This window comes from Chaetodon auriga, chromosome 15 (assembly GCF_051107435.1).
Source record: "Chaetodon auriga isolate fChaAug3 chromosome 15, fChaAug3.hap1, whole genome shotgun sequence".
Classification (NCBI taxonomy): Eukaryota; Metazoa; Chordata; class Actinopteri; order Chaetodontiformes; family Chaetodontidae; genus Chaetodon; species Chaetodon auriga.
In genome coordinates, this window is record NC_135088.1 from 15846498 (window position 1) to 15869721 (window position 23224).

Here is a 23224-nt window from a genome sequence, read left to right on the forward strand (position 1 = left end):
AACAAGGATACACTGACTGTGTATGTATATGTAGTGAGTTAGATTTTAAATTCATATCCATCGATATTATACAGTTATGTCTTAAAAACGCATGTAACCAATGAGAATGAACTGCGCTTCACAGAGCATTTACAGAAAAAAAAAAAACCCTGAAGACTACATATTTATGATAGGTACTTCATGTTGAATACTGATTAATTAAGAAAATCGATACTTCCAAACTGTACAATGTAATTTCAATATCAGGCTCCTCGGACAGATAATGATTGAGTTTATCTTAAACGTTGCTTCCTAGGTGAGATATTGCGCTGTGGTGAGTACTTACGCCCCCTTGTGGGCATCCGAAGACACAACATGCCTCAATCGCAGTCTGCTTCTTTTTGTTTAGCCTTTAGCATTCTGTTTGTACACTATACATCCGACTGATGAAATGGAGGTTTAATATAATTCATGTCTTTTCGTGTTGACGTCTACAGTGCGTTGCTCTGCCTTAGACTTGCACGTCTTTATTATGCTGTTTTCTCTCCAGCAGTAGAGGGCAGCATAACAATATGTCTGACATGCCAAACAGTGTCAACTTTGTGTACGAAGAAGAAGAGTAAGCCAGGGTGGCTAGCTGGTAGCACTATAGACATGTCAGAGAAGTGACAGCAATGCTAACTTGGCCACAGTAGTAAGTGAGTTATCAGAAAGTTTCTGGAAGCTCAAAGCAAGGATTTTAGAGCACGAAACCTCGCCAGGTGCCCCGTGTAGAGGGTAGACAAAACAGTAAAACCTTACGGATCCCGGACCTGTAATATCTGACAACCGCTGGTTGGCTAGCATTAGCTGGCTAGCTGGGGAGCTCCCAAAAAGTAACGTCAGGGTTTGCTTCATACAGTCATGTCGGCGGCCGGAGACTTCGGAAACCCTTTAAGAAAATTTAAATTGGTCTTTCTCGGGGAACAAAGTGGTAAGTCTGACGCTAAAGCTGATGCTAGAATTTGAATGATGCTCTACTGGAGATGAAGCTAACATCAGAGTTTAATGGATCGGTCGGGTGATTAACGTGAACCAGTTAGCTAGCTAACATTAGCCGCGTAACATTAAACTTGGTACAGCCTTTGGATTTCGACACCGTAACCAAAGTGCTTACATACGCTGGTTTCATGGAAATACGATCCATTTTCTTCCTGTTAAGATAAGTCATGCCTGTGGCGTGCCTGAACTGATTTGTTCGCTTGTCAGCAAAGTTGCGTGGCGACCTGTGATAAAATACTATTAACGGAGACAGTGGCAGCTTACCTAGTAAAAACTTAGAAGTGTCGATGAAGTGGTGAAACAGAGCAGTTAACATTTTAAATAACGCTAGCTGTTAGAGTGGAAACTGCTTTCAGAATAATAATACCAATCGTGTTTCGTCTTAACTTAACAGTTAAGTTGATAAAGTTACAGGAGATGAGCTGTGATTGCTGGTGCGTTCAGAGGAATGCGACAAATCTCAGTAAAAGTCCAGAAAAAATATTGCAGTAATTACACAGTGAGAGGTGGTACAGCCCAATTACCAAACCTGCCCAGTGGCATTCCTACAGTCCCCCTACTCATTTCCCCCTTTTCCATCCAGGCTGAACACAGGGTGTATTTGTCCTGGAGGAGAAAACGCAGGCTAGCGAAGCTGTTAGTATATATCCATACTCACTAATCACGCAACTGCTTTCAAAGGTTAAGGCGTGGGGTAGTTTATTGTATAGTCCAATAGAGTACTTCCTGATACCTCATCTTTAGGTATGCATTGATACAAAGTACTAGTTTTACACTAGTGCTACAAGCAGTTGGCAGACCGCCATGACTCAATGAATATAACACTAAATGTTTTTTGACATTAATGAACAAACTGTAATGTGGATTAATTGCATCAGACAAAATACCCAATCTGCTTAATAAGGTCAGTATCAGCACTGATGCTGACTGATCGGTGCATCTGTAGAGTAGAGAAGTAGTGTGCGGTGTGGGATTCATGTATGTAGAAGTCAAGTTTGATGTATTCCTTCTGTTTTTATGTATTTGTGTACTCTGAGGTTGTACGGAAGGCGGAAACAATTTTCCTTGCATAAGGACAAATAAATCTAAACGGGATATGGTCTTGTAGAGAATATTACAGTTTTCGCTTTTCCAGGAATTATTTTTCTGCAGGTATTGTCTCCTGTAATTTGATCCTCCACTTCCACCCAAGATAAGACCACCAGACTTTGTTTGTCAAACAGTCTGTGATAAGTTGTGGTTCCTTGTAAAATAGTAAACAGCAGTGTTGGCTTCAGCCATGTCACCACTTGATGCTCAGTGTAACTGATAATGTAACTCGAGCTCAGCAAAACAGTCAGGGGAGGCTGGCAGCACCGTCCCCGTGCTTAAAGCAACCACACGAGTGATTCTTTGATGTGCCACAAGTGATGTTTCAGCAAGGTTGAAATTTACAGCTGCCATGTTAAAAAAATGTCGAAGAGTGTGGAAAATGACATTATAGTTTTCCAGTATAAATATGGAGCACCAAAACATCCTCGAAGTAAGTCAGTTCAGGCAGTAAAGGCAAAACATTTTGGAAGGGAAATAAATGGGGAGCCTGGTTCCCAACCCAACTTGTCTCTCAACATTCCTCACCCCCTCAGCCTCCTTAGAGGCTCCAATGATTCACCACCACACCTATTAATGGACAATAACTTTCAGAGGGGAGGGGGAGTTACTGGACAGGCTTTAGTCCGGCTCTTCATCTGTTGTCCATGAACTGTACACAACTTTGACATTGACACTGCTTCTCGTGTTTTAATCAGGTGTATCTTGCAATTGGCAATCCATTTCTTTGTGTGTGTGTGTGTGTGTGTGTGTGTGTGTGTGTGTGTGTGTGTGTGTGTGTGTGTGCCCCCTGATTAATCTATAAAACTGATGTGAGTGTGATTATTGCACTTACAGTATTTATTGTTTCTGTTTGTTTTTAGTGGGAAAGACGTCACTGATCACCAGGTTCATGTATGACAGCTTCGACAACACTTACCAAGTGAGACGCACACCTCCATCTGATTTTATCACCAGTGATAATGTTCATATTGTTCTTAAATTCTGTTGTATTACAGTTTTGTATGTTTAACTACTCGTTGCCCATTTTCAGGCCACGATAGGAATAGATTTCCTGTCGAAAACCATGTACCTTGAAGACAGAACAGTAAGTTTGTTTTGTTTTTGTGACTACTGGTGTTTAATCAGTGAGGGGTTGTTGGTGTTCTTGTCTTTGTCCTGATTTGTAGAAACTGTCTCAGTGACTTTAAGGTTTTGGTGATGGTATAGATACTGATTGCTGACACACCTCAGTTATGTTCTTTCTAACTAGCACACACATTTGTACTGCCTTCCAAGTGTGAGCTGGTTGCTGTACCTCCTGGACCGTCCTCCCCTTCTTTCTTTGTTTCTTCCCTCATCACAAGTTTTCTTCCTCTTTTTCCCACCCCCCCTATTTGTTCTCTTCATTCCCGTTTTGAAATTAAACACCTTACTTGATCAAGAGAGGAGGGCTGATGACAAGTGAAGGGTGATTATTTCTTTCCCCACCCAGGCCCAGACGCCTCGCTCTCTCTGGTGGTCATTCACTACCTGCATGCACGACACTCTCTCTCTCTGTCTTCTCTCAGTCTTTTCCCATTCGTCTGACTTTATTTAGTTTTCTTTGAATTTGCTTTTTGCCACCATAGCTTACCTCATTTCTGACCTCAGTTTTTCTTGTTTTATTTTCATCCCTTCTTTTTTTCCCCCCTCTTTTTTCTCTTTTTTTATTTCTCCCCCCATCCCCTTCCCCTGCCTGCCCCACAGATCAGGTTGCAGCTGTGGGACACGGCGGGGCAAGAGCGATTTCGTAGCCTCATCCCAAGTTACATCAGAGACTCTGCTGCTGCTGTCGTAGTGTATGACATCACAAGTAGGTGGACTGCCTGTGCACTCCGATGTTTTATTAACTTGCAACATTTGCCTCATCCTCATTTGGTCAGGATTCATTCAACTTGCTACTTCCTGTCACAGACTGGCCCTTTTTCACAGCTGAGGCTTTTTGTCTCTAGAATGCTGATGCCCTGCTTCCTGCCTCTCCCTCGTCTCTCTTTCAGACGTCAATTCCTTCCAGCAAACCACAAAATGGATTGATGATGTGAGGACAGAGAGAGGAAGTGATGTCATTATCATGTTGGTGGGAAACAAGACAGACCTTGCAGACAAAAGGTAATCTATTCCTCCCTCCTCCTCCTCCCTCCGTGTCAATGGACTCCCTCCTTTAAGAGCATACTAATGAAGCCATTGATTGTTGCTGCTGGCCTGTCAATACTGAGTTACCCAGCCTTTTGTGGATGCCAAAGCTTTGATTGTCTTTTTTCACACTCCATTTTCCCCTTTAACAGATTAAACCCATACATAGATTGATAGTTTTCAGCTGTGATGTTTGAAATGATTTGATCCGAAAGTGTTGTGTGATCCACTGTATCCACCTGTTTCTTGAAGTAAGTTGTGTAATGTCTTTCGCTGTGCATCTCTTAACCCCCTTATCTACCACAGGCAAGTATCTATTGAAGAGGGTGAGCGGAAAGCCAGAGAACTAAATGTTATGTTTATTGAGACTAGTGCAAAAGCGGGCTACAACGTAAAGCAGGTAAGAGTGCTTGTGAGTCGTGCTCTGCCGCCGTGCTGCGGATGCTGCCACCTGGGCTCCACCTCCAAAGGTCTCTAGATTTACCAGCAACTGGATCTTAGGGTGATTGCTCATTTTTTGTCCAAATTTAAAGCCCACTGTCCCTGCTGTGGAGCTCAGCTAAGACAGCGAACAGCCCGAAAGCCTGCTAGACGACTTTTGTTCTCGAGCAAAGGTGGCAGTAGCGGCAGGAAGGGGCACGGCTTGTTACTCCACTTCAAGATAATCACAGTCTGTATTTGTTTTTCCCTTGTCCTCTTGTCGATGTCTGTGGTGGTATGTGTGTGAACCTGTGGATGTTTGTGTGTTGTGCGCGGTGACTCGTGGCTCATCAGACAGATAACCACAGAGGAGGGAGAACAGAGAGCGAAAGAGATGAATGTTCTGTTTATTGAAACAAGTGCAAAGACAGGCTACAATGTCAAACAGGTAGAGCGTGTGCGGCCGTGTGTGTGTGTGTGTTCATAGTGCTCATGCTCTCTTCTGATCGCCTCCTGTTCCACACACGCATGCGTGCATAAAGATTTAAACGCCCGCTTCCCCTGGTGGAAAGTGAGGTGTGTGGATTTTTTTTCCAAGCTCTCTCCCACCTGCTAGAAGTAATGATTGGTATTGGCCAACCTTTGATGATACAGCTCTAGAGGTGGGCCAGGGTTTGCAAACCAGCACTCTCCCACTCCACTGATCGGCACAGTGGCAGTATTTCTGCTGTGAAATCTGCATGTGTTTCAATTTAAATCTATGTGATGCTGTTTAGTCGGGTGTGGGCATGTTGAGCGTCATCATACATTGAGCAATATCTCTTCAAAATTCATTTGAATCCATCAATCACTTAAAGTGCTCCAAGCTCTATCAATGGAAGGTCTCAGTAAGGCACAATCACACCCTCTTTTCAAGCCACTTCTGCAGTGAAGAAATATGGCCTCACAGTCGCTCGAACACATGCTGCTAAATTCAAATCACATTTGGAAAAGCTCCGGTTGGCGTCTTCCTCTGTGCGAGCTTCAAGTGAACCTGCTAAATCATGTTATGGGAACATACACAGCACGTTATCTTGATTTCATCTTGTGTTTTTGTCATGCTCCTGGGTATATTTCCTTGTCTGAGAGAATACATCTGGTTCTCTTTCCCTCCAGCTTTTCCGTCGTGTGGCAGCCGCCCTCCCTGGCATGGATACTACACAGGACAAGAGTAGAGAGGACAGTATCCTTTGTGGACATGTCAGTGTGTGTGTCTGACATGACAGAAGAGGGTCAGGAGGTCTCTTTGCTCTGTTACAGATTATCCCTGCCAGAAGGAACATCTCGGGCAGCACTGTGACATCTAGTTAATGTTGTTTAACCCAAGAGTCCCTTTCGATTTATTTTAGTAGTGAGGCGACATATTGTGCTCCAACTCACTGACTATTTTACTGGATATAATCTTAAATGAGTATTCAATGGAAAATCTGTTTTTTGATTATGAAATACTCATCTAGGCTGCAGTCAGCTTGGATTCACAGAAGTTAAAATGGAAAAAAATGGATTAAAATTGTCAGTCATGGCTAAAGCAGAGCAGGACAGAACATCCATAGAATGTCTCAAACCACTCCTGCAACTGGGCCTTGGTATTTTTGACACTGATACCAATACTTTGACTTTGATACCAATTCCTGAAAGATACTTTTTGTAATACTAATTTTATAAAATTGCATTACACATTCCAGTACAATTAGTCACTTGAAAGGAGGAAGCTGTTCAAAGACCTGGGAGCAGATGGAGAAACCTAATTAACAGTAGAGGGCAGCAGTACACCATTGTATCATCTGTCTGCCCAATCTAACATTACTTTTGTGGTATTGAGAAATAGTGGGAGAGTGAGACCTCTTACTTTTTCCGTGTTAAAGAGCAGCTAACCGAGGTCTGACAACCATCCACCTGCCAACTTCTCCTTTTACCTGTGGGTCTGTAACAAACACCACGGTTGGCATCAGAAACATTCTCCGCCTCGGCTCGGGGGTTATCTGTCCCCGTGGTGGTGAGGAGAGGATGAGCCAGATGCAGGTTAGCTAACAAGCACCACAAACTTAATTATCTGCGCAGGTAAACAGCTGGTGGTAAAAACGTAGTTAATCTGACAACCTGAGTTTGTACGTATGTTAGTAAGTATGGCTTAAGAACTTGTAAAAGGTGTATATCCACAAGGAAATTCAAGAATTTCTGTGGTACATTAACAGTTTAAGGTTTTCTATTTTTACAGCTTTCACAACTTATCCCTGTAGGGTTTAATGTCGCATGAAAGGAACATAAAACAGGACCTTCCTCCACAGAGTTCCATTTGTTTGGAAGCGTAGCGGGTGAGCTTTGTCATAAAACTGTGAGCTGACACATTGGCTGATGGTTTGTATGGTAAACCTGGATTAAATTTGGATTCAGATCATCATTTGGCTCTGTACCTTGCAATATCCTGCAGTAGAAAACAAAATGTGAAGCAATTCTGTCCAAAACTTGAAAGTTTTAGCTCTAATAACTTAAGCCTTAAAAGCAGTTTTGTTCACGTCTATCTACCTGTCATGTACCTACATGACACGTTGCATTTTTCCCCATTTTGTGATGTTCCTTAACTCCTAAACCCTTCAGTGATAGACATTAAGCTGGAGAAGCCACCGGAGGTACCTGCCAGTGAAGGAGGCTGTTCCTGCTAATGCCCGCTTATGTCATTGCTAAATGTTTCTCTTACCGGCTTTTGCTCAAATCCAGTCGGTTTTTCTGTATCTGTACCCTTCACTGCACCCGCCTCTGCTCCCCAGCCTGAAAGAGAACACTACGTCCGTTATCCTCACCTCAGTGGAAACCTGCTCCCTCATCTCTCAAAGTCATAAATCACTTAAATTGAATATTTGCACTGTAACACACATGCATTGAAACAGTATTCAAGGCTCACTGGACTCCTGTTCTCTGTCATTTCAAAAAGACAAAGATGGCCGAAGAGCAGTGAGTCACAGCTAGTTTGTGTCTAAAGATGACGTTTTGTACCAAACCGAAAGAAAGAAAATGTGTGTTTAAGACCTCAAATCAAAGTATGTGTTTAAGAGTGAGGATATTCTTTAAAAAGTTGAACATTGCTTTAAGCTTAGTAAGCACAATGTGGATGTTTTGGTGCATTTGTCAGTTAACATAATTTGTGCTTTTGCAATCGATTGGCGATGAACTTCATGAACTGTTCTTTAACTGTGTAGAATAATACATGGAACCAGTTGCAGAGTTGTGTTGAAGTAAGTCAGTTGGCACATGTCAGTGTTGACGTGCATACCGTATACACCCACGATGCAGCTGGATGTGCAAGTGGCGGCCATGAGCTTATTTCAGTCTCCACACCAGCAGAGTCTCTCATCTCCCTAACATCCACCAGCATGACAAGACCAGACACACCACTGCACAGTGTGAGACCAGCACCAACACAACACCTACTACAAGAACAACACTATCACGACACCATCCACATTACCGTCCTTCCTCTCTGCCCACTCTTGACCCCTGAGATGGGATATTTTTACCTTGGCTTCCATTTTCTATTACCTTTTTATTTGGATAGATCCTTAATTTTTTTTTTTTTTCTAAAGACTACTGCTATCATAGATTAAAACTGTCTTTGATGATCATGTTTGAGGAGGATTTTCTCATATATTAAGAGTCATAATCATAAAACCCACCATAAACATTAGATATGGAGATATATGCCTTTTGGAGTTTAATTGTAGAGGGCCTCCTCCTTGGCTTTGGGTTTATTTAGTGAAGTTTGGGATGATTTCTGAACACTTAAAGACTTCTTTGCTTGTTTTTATTTTTTGGCATTGATCTTTTGTTAGTGATTATACTACATGTGTATTTAATCCACAATGACTTGTAATATTTATTTCCGTTGGATTCATGTTTCCTTTTTTTTATGGCTGTTAATATCGTCATTTTTGGTATGAGTCCTGAATCGCTAATAAAATATGCATCCATCTGGACCGCCTTTAACAGAATCAGTAGAGAGGGTCTGCTGTTCCCTCTGCCACATGTAAATGGCAATTTGATCGTACTGATAATACCGTGCAATTTTTGTGTGAATTTAAAGAGGAGTCTGATTTGTATAGTATAGTCGTCCTTAACGTTTTCTGTCTGGAATGGTTTTAAATGAAAGAATAAAAATACACTTGTCACCGCTGCTGAAATGCATCAGTCTTATTGACAGCTATACAGTCTGGATTGAGTGATTTGAATGGTGTTTCTTATAATTATAAACTAAAGATAAAATACTGTGAGTGCTCTGGAGATGTTGATGTGTTTCTGTGAAGTCTTTAGCTTGGCTCTCGGCAGTGTGAGCCACAGAGCTCGAACAACACTACCAGTGGCTGTGCTGTTAGGAGTTAACTGGTTACTCGGCCATGTGGACTGAATGATTGATAGTAATCATCCTGGTTATCTGTCCTGAAGAGCTGGACCTGGACTAATAGGTTTATTTGACAGCAGAGATTCTGACTTGTAAGTGCAGGGAAAGCACAGGTGGAACTAACAGTAGTAATGATGGATCCCAACTGTGTCACGCTGCAGTACCAGCATTCACAGTAGCTGATACATTTAAATAGAATCCAACCCTTATTCACACCTAGTGTCTAAGGGACATATTAGGGCAGTCATAGCCACCTGTATGCACCTGTGCGCTCTGAAAGCTTAGATTTAGAGTTTCACATAATTTGATTGATTGATTGAATTCTGCACCGTTCCTTAATATTGTGGCGCTGTCTTTTGGAGGGGCCCTGGCTAAAAACAGTAGTCATAAGGCCACAGTTATTTTATTTTGTATTCAACAGATTACCTCAAACTGCTCTAACAGAGTACATAATAACAGCATGTTTCCCCCCCTGTCGACGATTGGTTCATCCATTATTGCAAGTCTCGCGAGAGTCCCCAAGCAACTGTTCCCCTGGAAACCGAACGATACAACCGCTGCTCTTGAGCTTTAGTTTTGGCAAAGCTTCGCTGTTTTAAGAACCACGTTCAGGGCGGACACACTGAGCTTTAAGTCAGTTTTAAAAGTTTAGATGCATGATGAGCAGCGACTACTACAAGACGCTGGAAATAAACAGAAATGCAACGTCTGCAGACGTCAATCAGGCGTAAGTTCTTGTGAAAACACCAACACTGAGTTAGCTAAACAGACGTTAAACCTTGAAATGACATGTTTTGTATCAGGCTGTGTTGCTTATTTTCACAGTTTTCCTCGTTAATCTCATGTAGATATCGACGTCTTGCGTTGAAGTTTCACCCAAGCTGCAACTCAGAGAGAGGAAGCGCCGAGAAGTTCTGTCAGCTGGGAGAAGCCTACGATGTTCTGAGCGACCGTAAGTAGAGCAGGCAGGCTGGATCAGCGCATCCTGCAGCCCACCGCGAGGAAGACGTTGGGATAATTTGCAATAACTATATAGTGCTTTCGGTATATTTTCATTTTGAGGTCGTTTTTCTCTAATGTTGAGGCTTATCTCTTGTTATATATGTCTCAAGACGAAAGAATTATTGAGCAATTCTAAACATTATCGTCAAGTAAAAGGTTTGCTCTGCTGAAGATTGAGAGGAAACTATCATTAACAGGTGATCTGACTAAAATGTGACTAATTAAAGCTAATGTAGAGTGTGCATGTAATTTTTTCTAATAGAGGCTGCATCGTCTGACTGAATACATAAAATCATTTCCCTTTTAACAATATTTTATATTGTTAGTATTTTGACAGCAGCTGTTGCGTGGAGACCGGCAGCGTCTAGTCTATAAAAATGTGTCTGTTCTCTGTGACAGCTCGAAAAAAGGCAACCTATGACAAGTTTGGCGAGGAGGGTCTGAAGGGCGGTATCCCACCTGAGTTTGGCAGCAGTGGGGCTTGGTCAGCTAAATATGCCTACCATGGGAAGCCAGACAAAACGTTCAGACAGTTCTTTGGAGGCGACAACCCATTTGCAGGTGGGAAAAATAGACCACGCGGTGAATGTGCTGCTTCGTCAAACATCTTACTAACTGCATGAGCTCTATTTTCTTTTCTTTTTTTGCAAGACTTCTACACAAATGATGCACCACTTCAGTTTGGTGGCCTGCATTCACAACTGGTGAAGACTCAGGACTCTCATATAGAGAGAGACCTTCACTTGTCCCTGGATGATCTCTTCCATGGATGCACAAAAAAGATTAAGATATCTCGCAGGGTAAGAGCTACTGCAGCTTTGGAGTGGTTACATTAGAACTAACACAGGGGATGAAATGCACTTTTTGTTTTATGGGTGTAACAGGTTATGAATGAGGATGGACACACGTCGAGTATCAAAGACAAGATCCTGACTATAGATGTGAAGCCTGGATGGAAGGAAGGCACAAGAATCATTTTCTCCAAAGAGGGAGATCAGGTGAAAGAGCTACACAAACCGTTTTCTATTGACATCTGTAATAATGGTCACTAATAACTCACCCAGTCTGATGTCCATGTTGTGATGTGATGGGTGAGTGAATTCATCAGATGGTATAATGTGAAAAAATCATTTTTGGTTAAAACAACGCTTTGGTCATAGTCTCCAGTGGTCCTTTATTTCTGTGCCGTCTGCAAAACTTCTCACAAAAATGTGTGCCTTGGTCTGTGTTTTGGATTGCGGTGCTGTCCCTGGTGCTGATTTACCCAACTGTTCCCCCATAGTTAATTTCTTAGTCAGTGGGGCTTCATTATGTGATGTTAATGTTTCATCTCATCAGCTTCATTGATTTTTGTAAAGATATTCTTATTCTGAATCTGATGCAGCAAAATGTTTCAAACAAGTTGGGACAGGAGCAGCTTAAGACTGGGAAAGTTGTGGAATGCTCCAAAAACACCTGTTTGGAACATTCCACAGGTAAACAGGTTGATTGGTAACAGGTGATGAAGAGTGAGAAGCACTTTGCCAAAGCTGAAAAAAAAGGTTTGGTTTTTTTTGTGCAGGGTCTTAAGTATATACATTTTGCAACAGTGCAACTTTGTGTAAATGTGTGTTTTATCATGAGCACCACATTTTATTGCCTCATGTTTGAGATGATTTTGATGGAACATGATCAAGCTGTTGACCACAGAATGCAGGTCTGGACACTTCTGAATCAGGTGAACATAAGAGAGCATAATAGTTGGACATGAATCATTGAGTAAAGATTTTTGGGGGGAAATTCTCAAAGTGCATTTAATAATTCAGTTGTTAAGGGTTATGCTTTCCACTGGATCTACTGCATTTCACCAGTAGGTGGCCTCAGCAGATCACTTTCAAGGTGCTCACATATGTTTACATGAATATAAACACATGGTAATGAGGACCCTGGTCTCCATTGCCGCTTTTGCTTTGTTTTGTATGATTTGGTCAATTGTGGTCAAAATGAAGTATGTGCATAGTAACAACGTATCACTAAGCTATGTTTAAAGGAAAGGGCCTGACTAATCATCTTGCTGTATCTCTCTTTTGCCTTTAGGGGCCAAACAGCATCCCTGCAGATATTGTGTTCATAGTGCGACAGAAGAGTCATCCTCTGTTTGTTCGACAACTCAATGACCTGATCTACAAGGTGCAGATCTCTCTGGAGATGGTGAGTCATGTTATGAGAGCCAGAATATTAGATTTCATTATTAGTCACACTTAAAGATTCAGATGAAGTAGAATAAATGCTTAACCTTTTGCACAGGCTTTAACTGGGTTCTCTGTGGATGTGGAGACACTTGATGGCAGGCTACTCAGTATTCCCATCAATGACATTGTGCAGTAAGTGCTTTTCTATGTTGAGGCCAAAGTGGAATACTAAATGACATTCATGTATAATTCTGTAATTATATTCATTTCGCATTAATCTCACACTGAATGATTTGAACATTAACATCAGAGCAGGAAGAGACAAACTTAAGAAATCCAAGTGCTTTATATAAACGGTACACTTAAACAGAGACATTTCTGGGTTTCAGCTGCATCAGTGAGCATTTTCCTGTCTCTGATTTGTTTGTCATATCACACCAGCCCTGCGTACAAAAAAGTGGTGACTGGAGAGGGAATGCCGCTGGCCCAGGACCCTTCCCAGAGAGGAAACCTCATCATCACTTTCGACATCCAGTTTCCAGAGAAGCTCTCTGCTGAGAGGAAGCATCTGATCAAACAAGCTCTCAGTTTTAAATATTGATCCCTTTAATGTGTGTGTTGTTGTCTGATGGCTATTGATTAATGTGGTTACATTTCCGTCATGAGAGAGAGTGTATCACAATTTGAGTTAAAAATATACACTTCGGGCAAGAAAAAGTACAAAAAAATGTAAACGACACCGCTGTGCTACAAATCAGCCCTCTGACAGACAGCAATGGTTAAAGTACAGTTGTGCGGTTGAGACTCGCCGCCATCATGGCCCGTTTCAGCTGCTCGTATGTCACAAACATCACCACGTTCCAGGAACCCAGGCGCAAGAAAGATGGCATGAACCTCAAGAGCAAAAAACAACAAAATACCATGATTGATTGCACTCAGTCCATATTAAGTTTACAGCCATTGGTCTCCTCCTCCTGCTCTATAAATGATTTATATCCTCAGTCATTTCAATATTGTCCACGCAGTCAATGCTTACCCCTTATAAAAGGCAAACGGTCCCTCTTTGGTCATCATGGCGGCAGCACAGCTGAGGACACTGCTGTACTGGCCAAAAGGAGCATTCATATATCTTGTCTTGACCACATCAACAGGAGAGGCGATCACAGTTGTGCATAGGCCTGCACCAAAGGCTGATATGAAGTGGCAGGGCAGATTATCTGTGGAGTAAACACTCAAAGTTACAGCTCCAAAGAGATCAAGTCCCTGCACCATGTTGTACTGCAGCTGTTGTTTTACCTGTTAGTGGAGTGGACCTAAGGAGTGAATCCTTAATGAAATCATATGTCACCAGTTCAGTGCAGTTAACAATTGCATTTCGTGCAATGTTTGGAGCTGTGCCTGTGTGACAGAGTAATATAAAAGCAAATGAGAAGACTGATCATAAGGAATGAAAGGACATGCTCCAACACTTATATAATCCTCTTAAGATCAAGCCACCTTTCCACAGACCACGGACGCCCTCTTCCTTAGCGATGGTCTTGTAAGCATCAATGGTACCACAGTAGCGTCTGGCGTGCCCAGGAGACCTGGCCTGTGCCTGGAAGCGGACTTTCACCACATCTGTCGGCTGTGCAAAAGCAACCGCCATGGCACCGGTGGTACACCCTGCAAGCAACCGACTGCCTATACCAGCATCTGAACCAGAGAGGAGGGAGATGTCAGGCCTGGTTGGTGCAGACCTACCAAATGATAGATAATTAGAAGACATTCACAGATACTCACGATCAGAGCCTTTAGTGTAGAACTGTTTCACAGAGTCGTAGAGACCAATGCGGACAGAGGCGAAGCTCATCTGCCTCTGTAGTCCCGCCACCAGTCCACTGTAAAGACTCCTGGGCCCCTCTGTGCGCACCATGGTGGTGATGGTGCCAAACACTCCACGATACTTCACTGCAGACTCTTTCCCTGTAGCTGCTGAAGCTCGTGCCTCTCCTTGGATCTGTGCAGGGTAAAAGGTCATGATAAGCAAGAATAAGAGATGATGGGGGACTTCAGTGTAGCTTCTTCAAGTTTAAAGACACTAAGTAATACATTAAGTGTTTTATGGACACGCTCTATTTGTTTAATGCTGACTAAACCTACAGTTTCTACATAGTGTGTTCACATATTTGCAATATCAGAATTTGATATGTTGATGGGAAGTTTAATATTCGTAAAAAGGATTTTTTACCTGCAGCCGCACTTTGGCTGTGTCCAGGGGAAAGGTGAGCAGGTCAGCGATGCAGGCCGCAGTCCCTGCTCCTACAAACTTCACTGCCGCTGACGGAGGCACATCCGCAGGTCCAAATCCAACCATTTTCATTAATTATTTTGATCAATAGAAGGATTGAAGAGCAGCTTATTAATGTGGACAAGACAAGAAGCTCCTCCAATTTCTGAAATAGAGAGATCCCAAAACACATTCCATTAAAAAATGAATGTATTTTATGTAAACGCTGGAGGAAGCAGAAAGCAGGTTGTATGCTGCAACAAAGACAGCTGTTCAGAGCATTCTGTGAAAACAGGGAAAGGCCCACGTGTGTTAAAAATGCTTTGCGAATTCAATAGCACAAACAAATAGCTTCTCTCATTCTACATGACATTTTGAAATCTGAATTTTGGTGAGTAATTCTTACCTTTACTCGAGCAATTTAGCACAGAAACATTGGAGATCAGGATTCTCTAAAGGTGTCCCTCTGGCTGAATTTTGTCCCAGCTACAAATTGGTTTCCTTTTTTTTCCATAGAAGTTTTTTCAGAAATGATGAGCCTTAAAATCATACTCCAAATCCTGGAAAAGACAGAAATAAGATCAGAAAAACAATAGCAGTGGGACACTATACTGTAAATATGCCAAGAAAACAGTCACAAGATTTTGGTTGTACCGTGATTTGATTGGTGGAAGTTAAGATGCCTGGTGAAATCCCTGAGTGACAATGTCCAAATGAATCAGAACGGAGACGAAGCAGTAGTGTGAGGAAGAGAGCCGCCTCTTTAAATACTGTGGCGTTGTTACATCATGGCATGTGTTGTTGTTGCGACCCCTCCCCCACTGCTCCCTCTCTATAGGCTGCCTGTTTGTCAAGTGGACAGACTATAAACCTGTCTGACAAACAGCCTGTGGTTGTGTTTGACTGCTTTGTGTTGGCCTGAATTTCGTATTCATACTTTCCTCGGACTTCTTGATATTATCATGCTTCCTCTCTATTGTGTCCTCAGACACCAACAACAACAACAACAAACATGAAAACCCACAGCTGTGATTGATTAGACAGGCTCAATACATTGAGAGTTGAATGAAATATGAAAACAAAAAAGGCTGCTTGGCAAAATTGTTTTTTCTCACTTGCTAAAACTAATTAAGTCAGTCATCTCTTTGAAAGTCTGTAGGCGTACGTACAATAACATGATGGTACAGAGAGAACAGGCTTGAGGAGGAAGTGCTGAGGGTTTCTGAGAACACAAGAACACGCTGTACATCGCTAACTGAATCAGATCTGTAGGTTCAGACAGAACAGACAGCTTTTTGTTTGTGAGCCATTGTTCCAGCGAAGATTAATGAGGCACTAGATTGAAAGAGGCTGTTAATTACTTCTGTACAATTAGTCAAAAGTACCACAAGTATGCAATTTTTTGTTTGTTTGTTTTCAGCAAAAACATACTGCAACTTTGGATGTGAATTGGCCCGTGGTACTGTATATCTGAACACGGGTGTGTGCATGCAAATATGTTTCCTTGACAGGGTTGTGTAATACAGCACAGCACTGTTTGTTTAATGACAGTAGTTGTACTGTAGTACTGTAGTTGTCGTGGTGAAGTTGTAGAAAAGTGGGTGGATGTATGTGTATATGTAGAAATGTACTGCAAACATGGAGACATTTCCATACAACATAAATGGATTTATACAGAATGCATTGTTATTGAGATTGGCACCACAATGACAGAAGGGATAAAACGTGCCTGTTCCCATCTTAGTGTCGTGTGTGTGCGACCAGATGGAAGTAGAGTGAAGAATGGGCTGTGGAGGGGCATCCAGGGTCATGTGGTACTGTATGGTGAGCGCCATGCCAGTGACTGTACTGTTGCTGAGATTTGATTTTGGAAGCAGTGTGTGTAATACGGGACAACTTGTTTTTGTTGGAGACAAGTTGTCGTAGCGCTTGATATGACTCGCAGATTGGATTGCAAATTGCAATGTTATGAATGAATGTTTGGGTACATGTTGTACATGTAGTTGTGTGTTGGCCCTGTGCCTCCGTACATAGGAACGCCACAAGTGTGAAACTGCAGCACTTTCCCTGCCCAGTGAAGGCCCTCTAAACAAAATAATTTATTCAGAGGCTCAGTGCAAGAACCCTGATTTCTTTCTCAGTTATTGAGAAGTTGTATCACTTCACAAGTCTGTATTCAGGCCACGTCTGCTGAAATGATCAGATGAGTGAATTTCAATCAGCCGATCTGACAGAACAAATACCTTTGTAATCTTAAGCAGCCACTGATTTTTGTTTTTCATTCGGAATTTGAGAGGAAGGCGTCATGATGAGAGGACATAAGTCAGGTCAGTACATAAGACTGCCTGGAAACCTTCACAGATGTACCAGGCCTAAATGCAATGCTGCATGTGAGGCAGGCGTGTTTGCCGACAACTGTTTTTCCCAGTCAGAAGTCAGAAAATGATATTCTTTATCAAATATGAATTTACACTCACACAGAGAAGAAATGTAATATTTGATCATTTGATGGCAGTTTTTTTACTGTGAAACTTTATTTCATACAGGCACATTGGGGACAAACTGATATCCTTAATCATCAAATTATATATATATATAATATATGTGAATCCTAAGTAATTGTGACATTTGCCTAAAGGTTTCAGATACTGTACAACACTTTTTTTTTACCACAATGAAACTTAAATACTGACTACTGACCCACTGAAACCCTTTACTTTCTTATTCCACTTTTTTATTAAGCAAATTAACCCATCGCTCCACTTCAGTCACCCTGTAATTTTTTTTGCTGTTTTTGTTTTTCTATTTAATTTCACTGTTAAAACTGTATTCCTCGGCTGGCTGCTGCAACACAACTAACAAAGGTTGAGTAAAATTAAGCAACAGACCAAGAAAAAATGGCATTTAATTGATTCATTTTGGCTTTATTCTGGCATTACATGATATTTATGACTTATTGACCAGCAATAAATCATGCTATTTACAATAAGTAGCACATAAACCTAGAACCCACTGACCACATGCACCAACAATGGTAAACATTGTAAACACTCCACAATATAGAACACTACGTAAGGAACATAGAAATGGTCACTGGTGAGTCTCTCTATTGCTTTCATGGAAACTTACCCTAAATAACAAATAAAATTGCACTGTAACGTTATTCACATTTTCTCACAGCTCATTCTTGTAAACATTAACAATCATTCTTCAAAACTATGTAACAGTCAACTGGTCAAGGTTTTAAATGCGAAGACTGGATACAAACTTCTGGAGTTAACCTTTCACATCCATCTTTTACACCTGAATAAGCATTTCTGTAATGCAGGCGCTCACCATTAGTGCATATAATGTCTATTTATACTTGAATCCTTCAATCATTTCTGGTATTGCAACAATGCCCTCAGAGTACATGTGCATTCAGGAAGTCAACGAGCTACAGCTTCCTGCCATGAGCTGCCACCCACAGGCCTCTTTCTCCAGCCACGGGTCATCACTCCGGTGTGGTGAACGTTCAGACCGCTTTGTCTGTGCAGTCCCATCTGAAGAAACAGCCTGACAAACGACAAGGTCAAAACGGCGACTCCCAGTACTGCTGTGCCCTGCTCATGCCTCTTTTAATTTGTTCATACGTCACAAACATTACAATGTTCCAGGACCCCAGTCGCAGGAAAGAAGGCATGAACCTAAAGGGGACAGAGGAAAGACAAGTTGAGGAGTGTCCCTGACAGGTTATTTCACTGCTATGCGGTTCACTGTTACATAAGCATGTGTTTACCCTTTATAGAAGGCTGTGGGTCCTTCGTGTCTCAGCATGGTGAGAGCACAGTTGATAGCGCTGTTGTACTGGCCAGTCCCTGAATTCATGAACCGTGTTTTAACTACATCCACAGGAGAAGCCACGACTGTTGTGCAGAAGCCTGCGCCGAAGGCAGCGGTGAAGTGGCACGGCAGGTTGTCTGCAGGGGAACAGAAGCCGCGATATTTGGATTTGGAATTGGATGTGAAAGAAAGAAACTGGACCGATCTCTGCAGTTTTCAAATTAGTTTGCTTTGCCACCTCACCTGTCATTAGGTCATACTTCAGGATGAGTTCTTTGATTATGTCATAGGTCACCAGCTCTGCACAGTTTACAATGGCATTGCGGGTGATGTTGGGCATACAACCTAAAAGAAAAGAGAGGGGGATCTTCACTGCAAGTGGAGGGGAATTTCTTAATGATAAGTAATAATTACAAGGCAATTTGTTTAAAAAGTTGAAGTAAAAACGGTACCTTTCCAAAGCCCCCGTACTCCTTCATCTCGGGCAATCGTCTTGTAGGCATCCAGAGTGCTGTTGTACCGCCTCCCACCATCAGCCAGTCGTACCTGGGCTTGGAAACGCACCTTCACCACATCTGTGGGTTGTGCAAAAGCCACAGCCATGGCTCCTGTGGTACAGCCCGCCATGAGCCGAATGACAATCCCAGCACCTGTGCAGCATGAAAGTTTTAGTCGCAATGAAGCAGTGGGAGAGATGCAACCTCATTCATAGAACACAGTGATACTCACTGTCAGTGCCTCGAGTGTAGAACTGTTTCATGGAGTCGTAGAGACCAATTCGGACAGAGGCGAAGCTCATCTGCCTCTGCAGTCCCGCCACCAGTCCACTGTAAAGACTCCTGGGCCCCTCTGTGCGCACCATGGTGGTGATGGTGCCAAACACACCCCGATACTTCACGACATTGCCCCCTTCAGCTTTCTGAGACTCTCCCTGAATCTGCACAAAAGGGGAACATTCAAGGACTGTTAGCAGCAGATTTTAAAAAGTATTGATTACACATATTTGGAACAAAAGGTAAAGTTAGAATGAGCCAAGCCCCCTTAAGCATCGTACGTCACACCTGTAGCCTGACTTTGGCTGTGTCCAGTGGAAATGTGACGAGGTCAGCTATGCAGGCTGCAGTGCCTGCTCCAAAGAACTTAACTGCAGCAGAGGGCACCTTTGGCTCTTTGGGTTTCATGCCAACCATTTCTGCACCTGGGTCGATGACATAAGTGGAAAAATTTGCCCTTAATGATATTTGCCCTGGACATCTGTGAATGTCACACCAACCACATGCAAGGAAAATCATTACTGAGCTTAGCAAGCCCGGCACGCGCACGCAATATAAATGTTATTTTCATTTGCTCTGATTACAACATCTACACACATACAATAACTGTGGTGAAATCCTGATTGTACCAGTAATACTGAGTGCACTAATTTGTAAAATGCTCATGCTAAACATATGCATACCTGTAAAAGAGGGTATAAAAAAGCTTCAGGTTTTCTCAAGAAGTGCACTAGTCTTTGGAAGCAGCTCTGTAGTGGAAATGCCTTGAGCCATAAACTCTGTTAGAAGTGAGCCAGCCAGCATACCACCACTGAAAAAAACAACCATTTACATTTATTTGTGACCCAAGCAAAAATTGTGTTGTTGGTTTCGTGCATTTCATCCATACTTTCATTCTAACTGTGTGATGCATTCTGCTTCGGTTCAGAGGTGCAAAAGACAATCATGCAAAAGCAGAAATAAAATTTCTACATTGAAACATTTATAAGTATTTCATATTTTTTATCTACTACTTAAACATAGACTGACATGGGTTGAGTCTGAACTCTTGAAGGTGCATGCTTTTTTAAAAAAGTAAAAGCTACCTAAATACCTTTTCCAGAGAAGTTATAATCCAGCACAGGAGACAGAAGGTATAATCCTTAAGGCAGTTAGGTCCTTTAGTGTCCTCGTCTCATGTTGTGTGCTTTCAGTTCACTGTTGAAGAAGCTCCTTGAATTTATAGGCACCTTCTGCACATGACGGTTGGGCAGACTCACACGGAATACACATTTGTTATGTGTACCCCGTGTTTACCAGAATGTGCGAGACACAGTTGGATATTTGAGCACTTGTTGATCTGTTTCTAACAGTGTCGTCATGGGTGCCTGGTGTGAACTCAAGAATTTCCTGTTGTTTCACAGCTAATTTCAGAGTAACACTTACTCGTGAACATTCTGAATTCACTTCATGTTTTAAATCCACACACATTTACATTAAGTTTCAGCGTTAACATGTGAGGATACCGGCTCATGTTACCACACTGAGCTCAAGGAGCATACCTCATGTTTCTATTGGCTGTTATATGCAGCCAATTGGAGAGGGAGGCCTGTCTGGATTCCCTAAGTGTTTTCATAGGGCATTGGATTAGCTGACAAGAGTACTGTGGTAGACAACATTTCCACTACATATGGCTCAGCTGCAGCTCAACTGATAGAGTGTATGCCATGTATCAAAGCTGAGTCCTTACACAGCGTCTCAGGCTTGAGTTCAGCCCGGGCCCTTTCATGCATGTCATCCCCTCTTTCCCTCCCCTGTCTTCCCCGTCTCTCCACAGCTGTCACGATGATAATAAAGCAGAAAAGGCAAAAGACAACTTTCCTCAATGTTGGTGCCCCACAACAAAATGCAAAAAGAGCTCAGGAGTTTGGGGAATTCCCTCTTCCCTCCTCCCAACAAGTAATAAAGTTCCGATATATTCTAGTTAAAGGTACCACCGTGCTTCTCAGCCAATCCATACAATGAACGAGGGTGGGTGGATGCACATGGCATATGTGTGCAATCATTCAAGGCATTAGCACCCACCCAGGCAAACTAGCAGCACCCACAGAAATGGGAATGCGTAATGGAAGGGTGTGAGAGGGGAGGAGACACTTTGTCAGAGGAGTGTCGGAGTCCTGTGCTTGAATGCCTCTGCACATGTGACTTTCCATAGCAGCTCCATGTCAGGGCCCCGGCAAGCTTATGTCAAGTCAAGTGGCTGACTATGCAAAAATGTTCCCTCTACACAGTGTTCCTCCTGCTGTTACGTGTGTCAGGATGTGGTTCTATTCCCCAAACTGTGCTGCTCATTCTTTACACTGCTACATGCACATCAGTGTTTTTCCCATAGATAGTTGTTTCATCTGTTTGTCTCTACACTGCATGTCCCAGTACTTTAATAATGTATAGACATACAAATAAAGGTAACTTCATGTTCCATATGGCACATTTATCAAAACCTTTGAATGTGTTTTGGTAAACAAAGCTGAAGAAAAGTCCTGATTAACGACAAAGCTTAATGGCAATTATCCACTTTAATAGTATTCAGCTGCATTTTAAAGGTCGGATTCATGAATTTTGATTTCTTTGATTATTTCTAATTCACAGGGCAAAGATGGGTAATGGCTCACCCTTAATCCCAGCAGAAGAGGGGAGCTGCTTTTACCACCTGCTTTCTCGGACTTGCACTAAAAACAGGTCCCTGTGAACTCTGTCCGAATAACCTTTACAAACAGAGTGGGACCCGTAAACATCTCACTGGTCTGGCTTTAACCAGCCTGCACTGACCTCCCTGGCAGCCCCTGAAAATGAAATTGAGCAGGCAGACTTCCGTCACCGCCGTGTTCTCCTGCACTTGTAATACCACGAAACATGCATCAGGGTTGTGAAACAGCTAATCTCCATTACACTGCTATAAACAGACCATTACACTATAAATAAAGTCAGCCGCTGCGTCACATGAAGGTTAGTGGAGCACACAAGTGTGACCCATCACTTCTTCAGTCACAGAACCATTTGCACATTTTAACATTATAAGATAAGGGATGAAGGTGAGGACACTAATTCTCTTTTCAATTGCTGTTGACTCTTCATTTGATTTCTTTAAACATTCACTAAGCACCAAATCAGTTTCATATATATAAATATAATATACACGTCTACATGCATGTTTGTCACCACCTAATTTGATCTGACCAAAGTGCCCTGAAGCACCATGAAATGCTGTCCAGCAGACCATCAGAGAACACACATGGTCTGCTTTCTCAATGTGGTCCATGAAGAACAAGCCACATGTCCCACATGTGAGTACATTGTTTGTGCACTGTGTTGGTCACAGCTGGAAAGTCCATCTGTTCAAATGTTAGGGAAGAAAAGGTTCTGTAACAAATGGATGGATATGAGATGAAGATCTTTTAATAGTCCATAAAACTTTTCCACCAGTAGCAATTTGTTTTCTAATGTGTACTGTATGTATTGGAGGCTATTGTTCAATCAAGAGGACATTTAAGGCTGAAAGGGACGATGACTTTGCCTGAGCTTGGATGACACTGTGAAACACAACACAATCACTACAGGTTAACATAAAAGACGACAAAGTATGTCACTTTCAACAGCTTTTGTTTTTCTGTTTATACATTTTGCTGACAAAGTTTTGACCATCACCCTGCCTCTGCATTGTTTCTGTGCTGACTGATTAAGATGATTATCACCTCCCAATTATCGCTTAATCTCTGTCCCAGTGCTTAAGGCAAAACTGTATGCGCTCAGCTATGCTTATTCACCTTCACATCTCCCTGTCCTCTCCTGTCCCAGTCACAATCAGATGAACAAGCCTGCAACTGTAGACGTTCAGCTGTCGATACTCTTGAACTTTTTACGTAACTGCTTTTCAAGTCACTCAAATGTTTCCCATTTTACAACAGTGACTCAGATTACAGGACTGCAGTTGTGACTTAAGCATTCATAAAATTGCATTTCCTTGTGATCATAACCACATCTTAACACCTGCAGATTTTTTTCCCTAATCATTATCATTAATTATTAATATCAC

The 23224-nt window shown here is 42.2% G+C and overlaps 4 protein-coding genes across 5 annotated transcripts; 2 read left to right on the forward strand and 2 right to left on the reverse strand.

Annotated features, from left to right (window-relative positions):
* Positions 1 to 592: 592 nt before the first annotated feature.
* Positions 593 to 8897, forward strand: LOC143332475 (ras-related protein Rab-6A). Of its 2 annotated transcripts, none has more exons than XM_076749958.1 (8): positions 593 to 952; positions 2973 to 3031; positions 3143 to 3196; positions 3838 to 3943; positions 4128 to 4239; positions 4570 to 4663; positions 5839 to 5905; positions 7321 to 8897. In XM_076749958.1, the coding sequence occupies exons 1-8, from the start codon at positions 883 to 885 to the stop codon at positions 7383 to 7385; spliced, it is 627 nt and encodes a 208-aa protein (XP_076606073.1). In that variant the 5' UTR covers positions 593 to 882; the 3' UTR covers positions 7386 to 8897. The 2 variants fall into 2 exon arrangements, with proteins under 2 accessions (XP_076606073.1, XP_076606074.1); XM_076749959.1 differs by lacking the exon at positions 4570 to 4663 and adding an exon at positions 5038 to 5131.
* Positions 8898 to 9708: 811 nt separating this feature from the next.
* dnajb13 (DnaJ heat shock protein family (Hsp40) member B13) lies at positions 9709 to 12889 on the forward strand. Its single transcript, XM_076749954.1, has 8 exons — positions 9709 to 9842; positions 9964 to 10067; positions 10517 to 10678; positions 10769 to 10917; positions 11002 to 11115; positions 12194 to 12307; positions 12404 to 12480; positions 12730 to 12889. Exons 1-8 carry the CDS (start codon positions 9772 to 9774, stop codon positions 12887 to 12889), a joined length of 951 nt encoding a protein of 316 aa, XP_076606069.1. The 5' UTR covers positions 9709 to 9771.
* Positions 12673 to 15283, reverse strand: ucp2 (uncoupling protein 2). The gene is made up of 8 exons (XM_076749956.1): positions 15212 to 15283; positions 14964 to 15117; positions 14519 to 14723; positions 14071 to 14287; positions 13786 to 13983; positions 13585 to 13686; positions 13325 to 13505; positions 12673 to 13182 (listed from the first exon to the last, which is right to left on the reverse strand). Exons 3-8 carry the CDS (start codon positions 14648 to 14650, stop codon positions 13068 to 13070), a joined length of 945 nt encoding a protein of 314 aa, XP_076606071.1. The 5' UTR covers positions 14651 to 14723; positions 14964 to 15117; positions 15212 to 15283; the 3' UTR covers positions 12673 to 13067.
* Positions 15284 to 17833: 2550 nt separating this feature from the next.
* Positions 17834 to 20317, reverse strand: LOC143332474 (dicarboxylate carrier UCP2-like). Its single transcript, XM_076749957.1, has 7 exons — positions 20246 to 20317; positions 19441 to 19577; positions 19109 to 19316; positions 18832 to 19029; positions 18623 to 18724; positions 18336 to 18516; positions 17834 to 18243 (listed from the first exon to the last, which is right to left on the reverse strand). Exons 2-7 carry the CDS (start codon positions 19567 to 19569, stop codon positions 18129 to 18131), a joined length of 933 nt encoding a protein of 310 aa, XP_076606072.1. The 5' UTR covers positions 19570 to 19577; positions 20246 to 20317; the 3' UTR covers positions 17834 to 18128.
* Positions 20318 to 23224: the final 2907 nt, after the last annotated feature.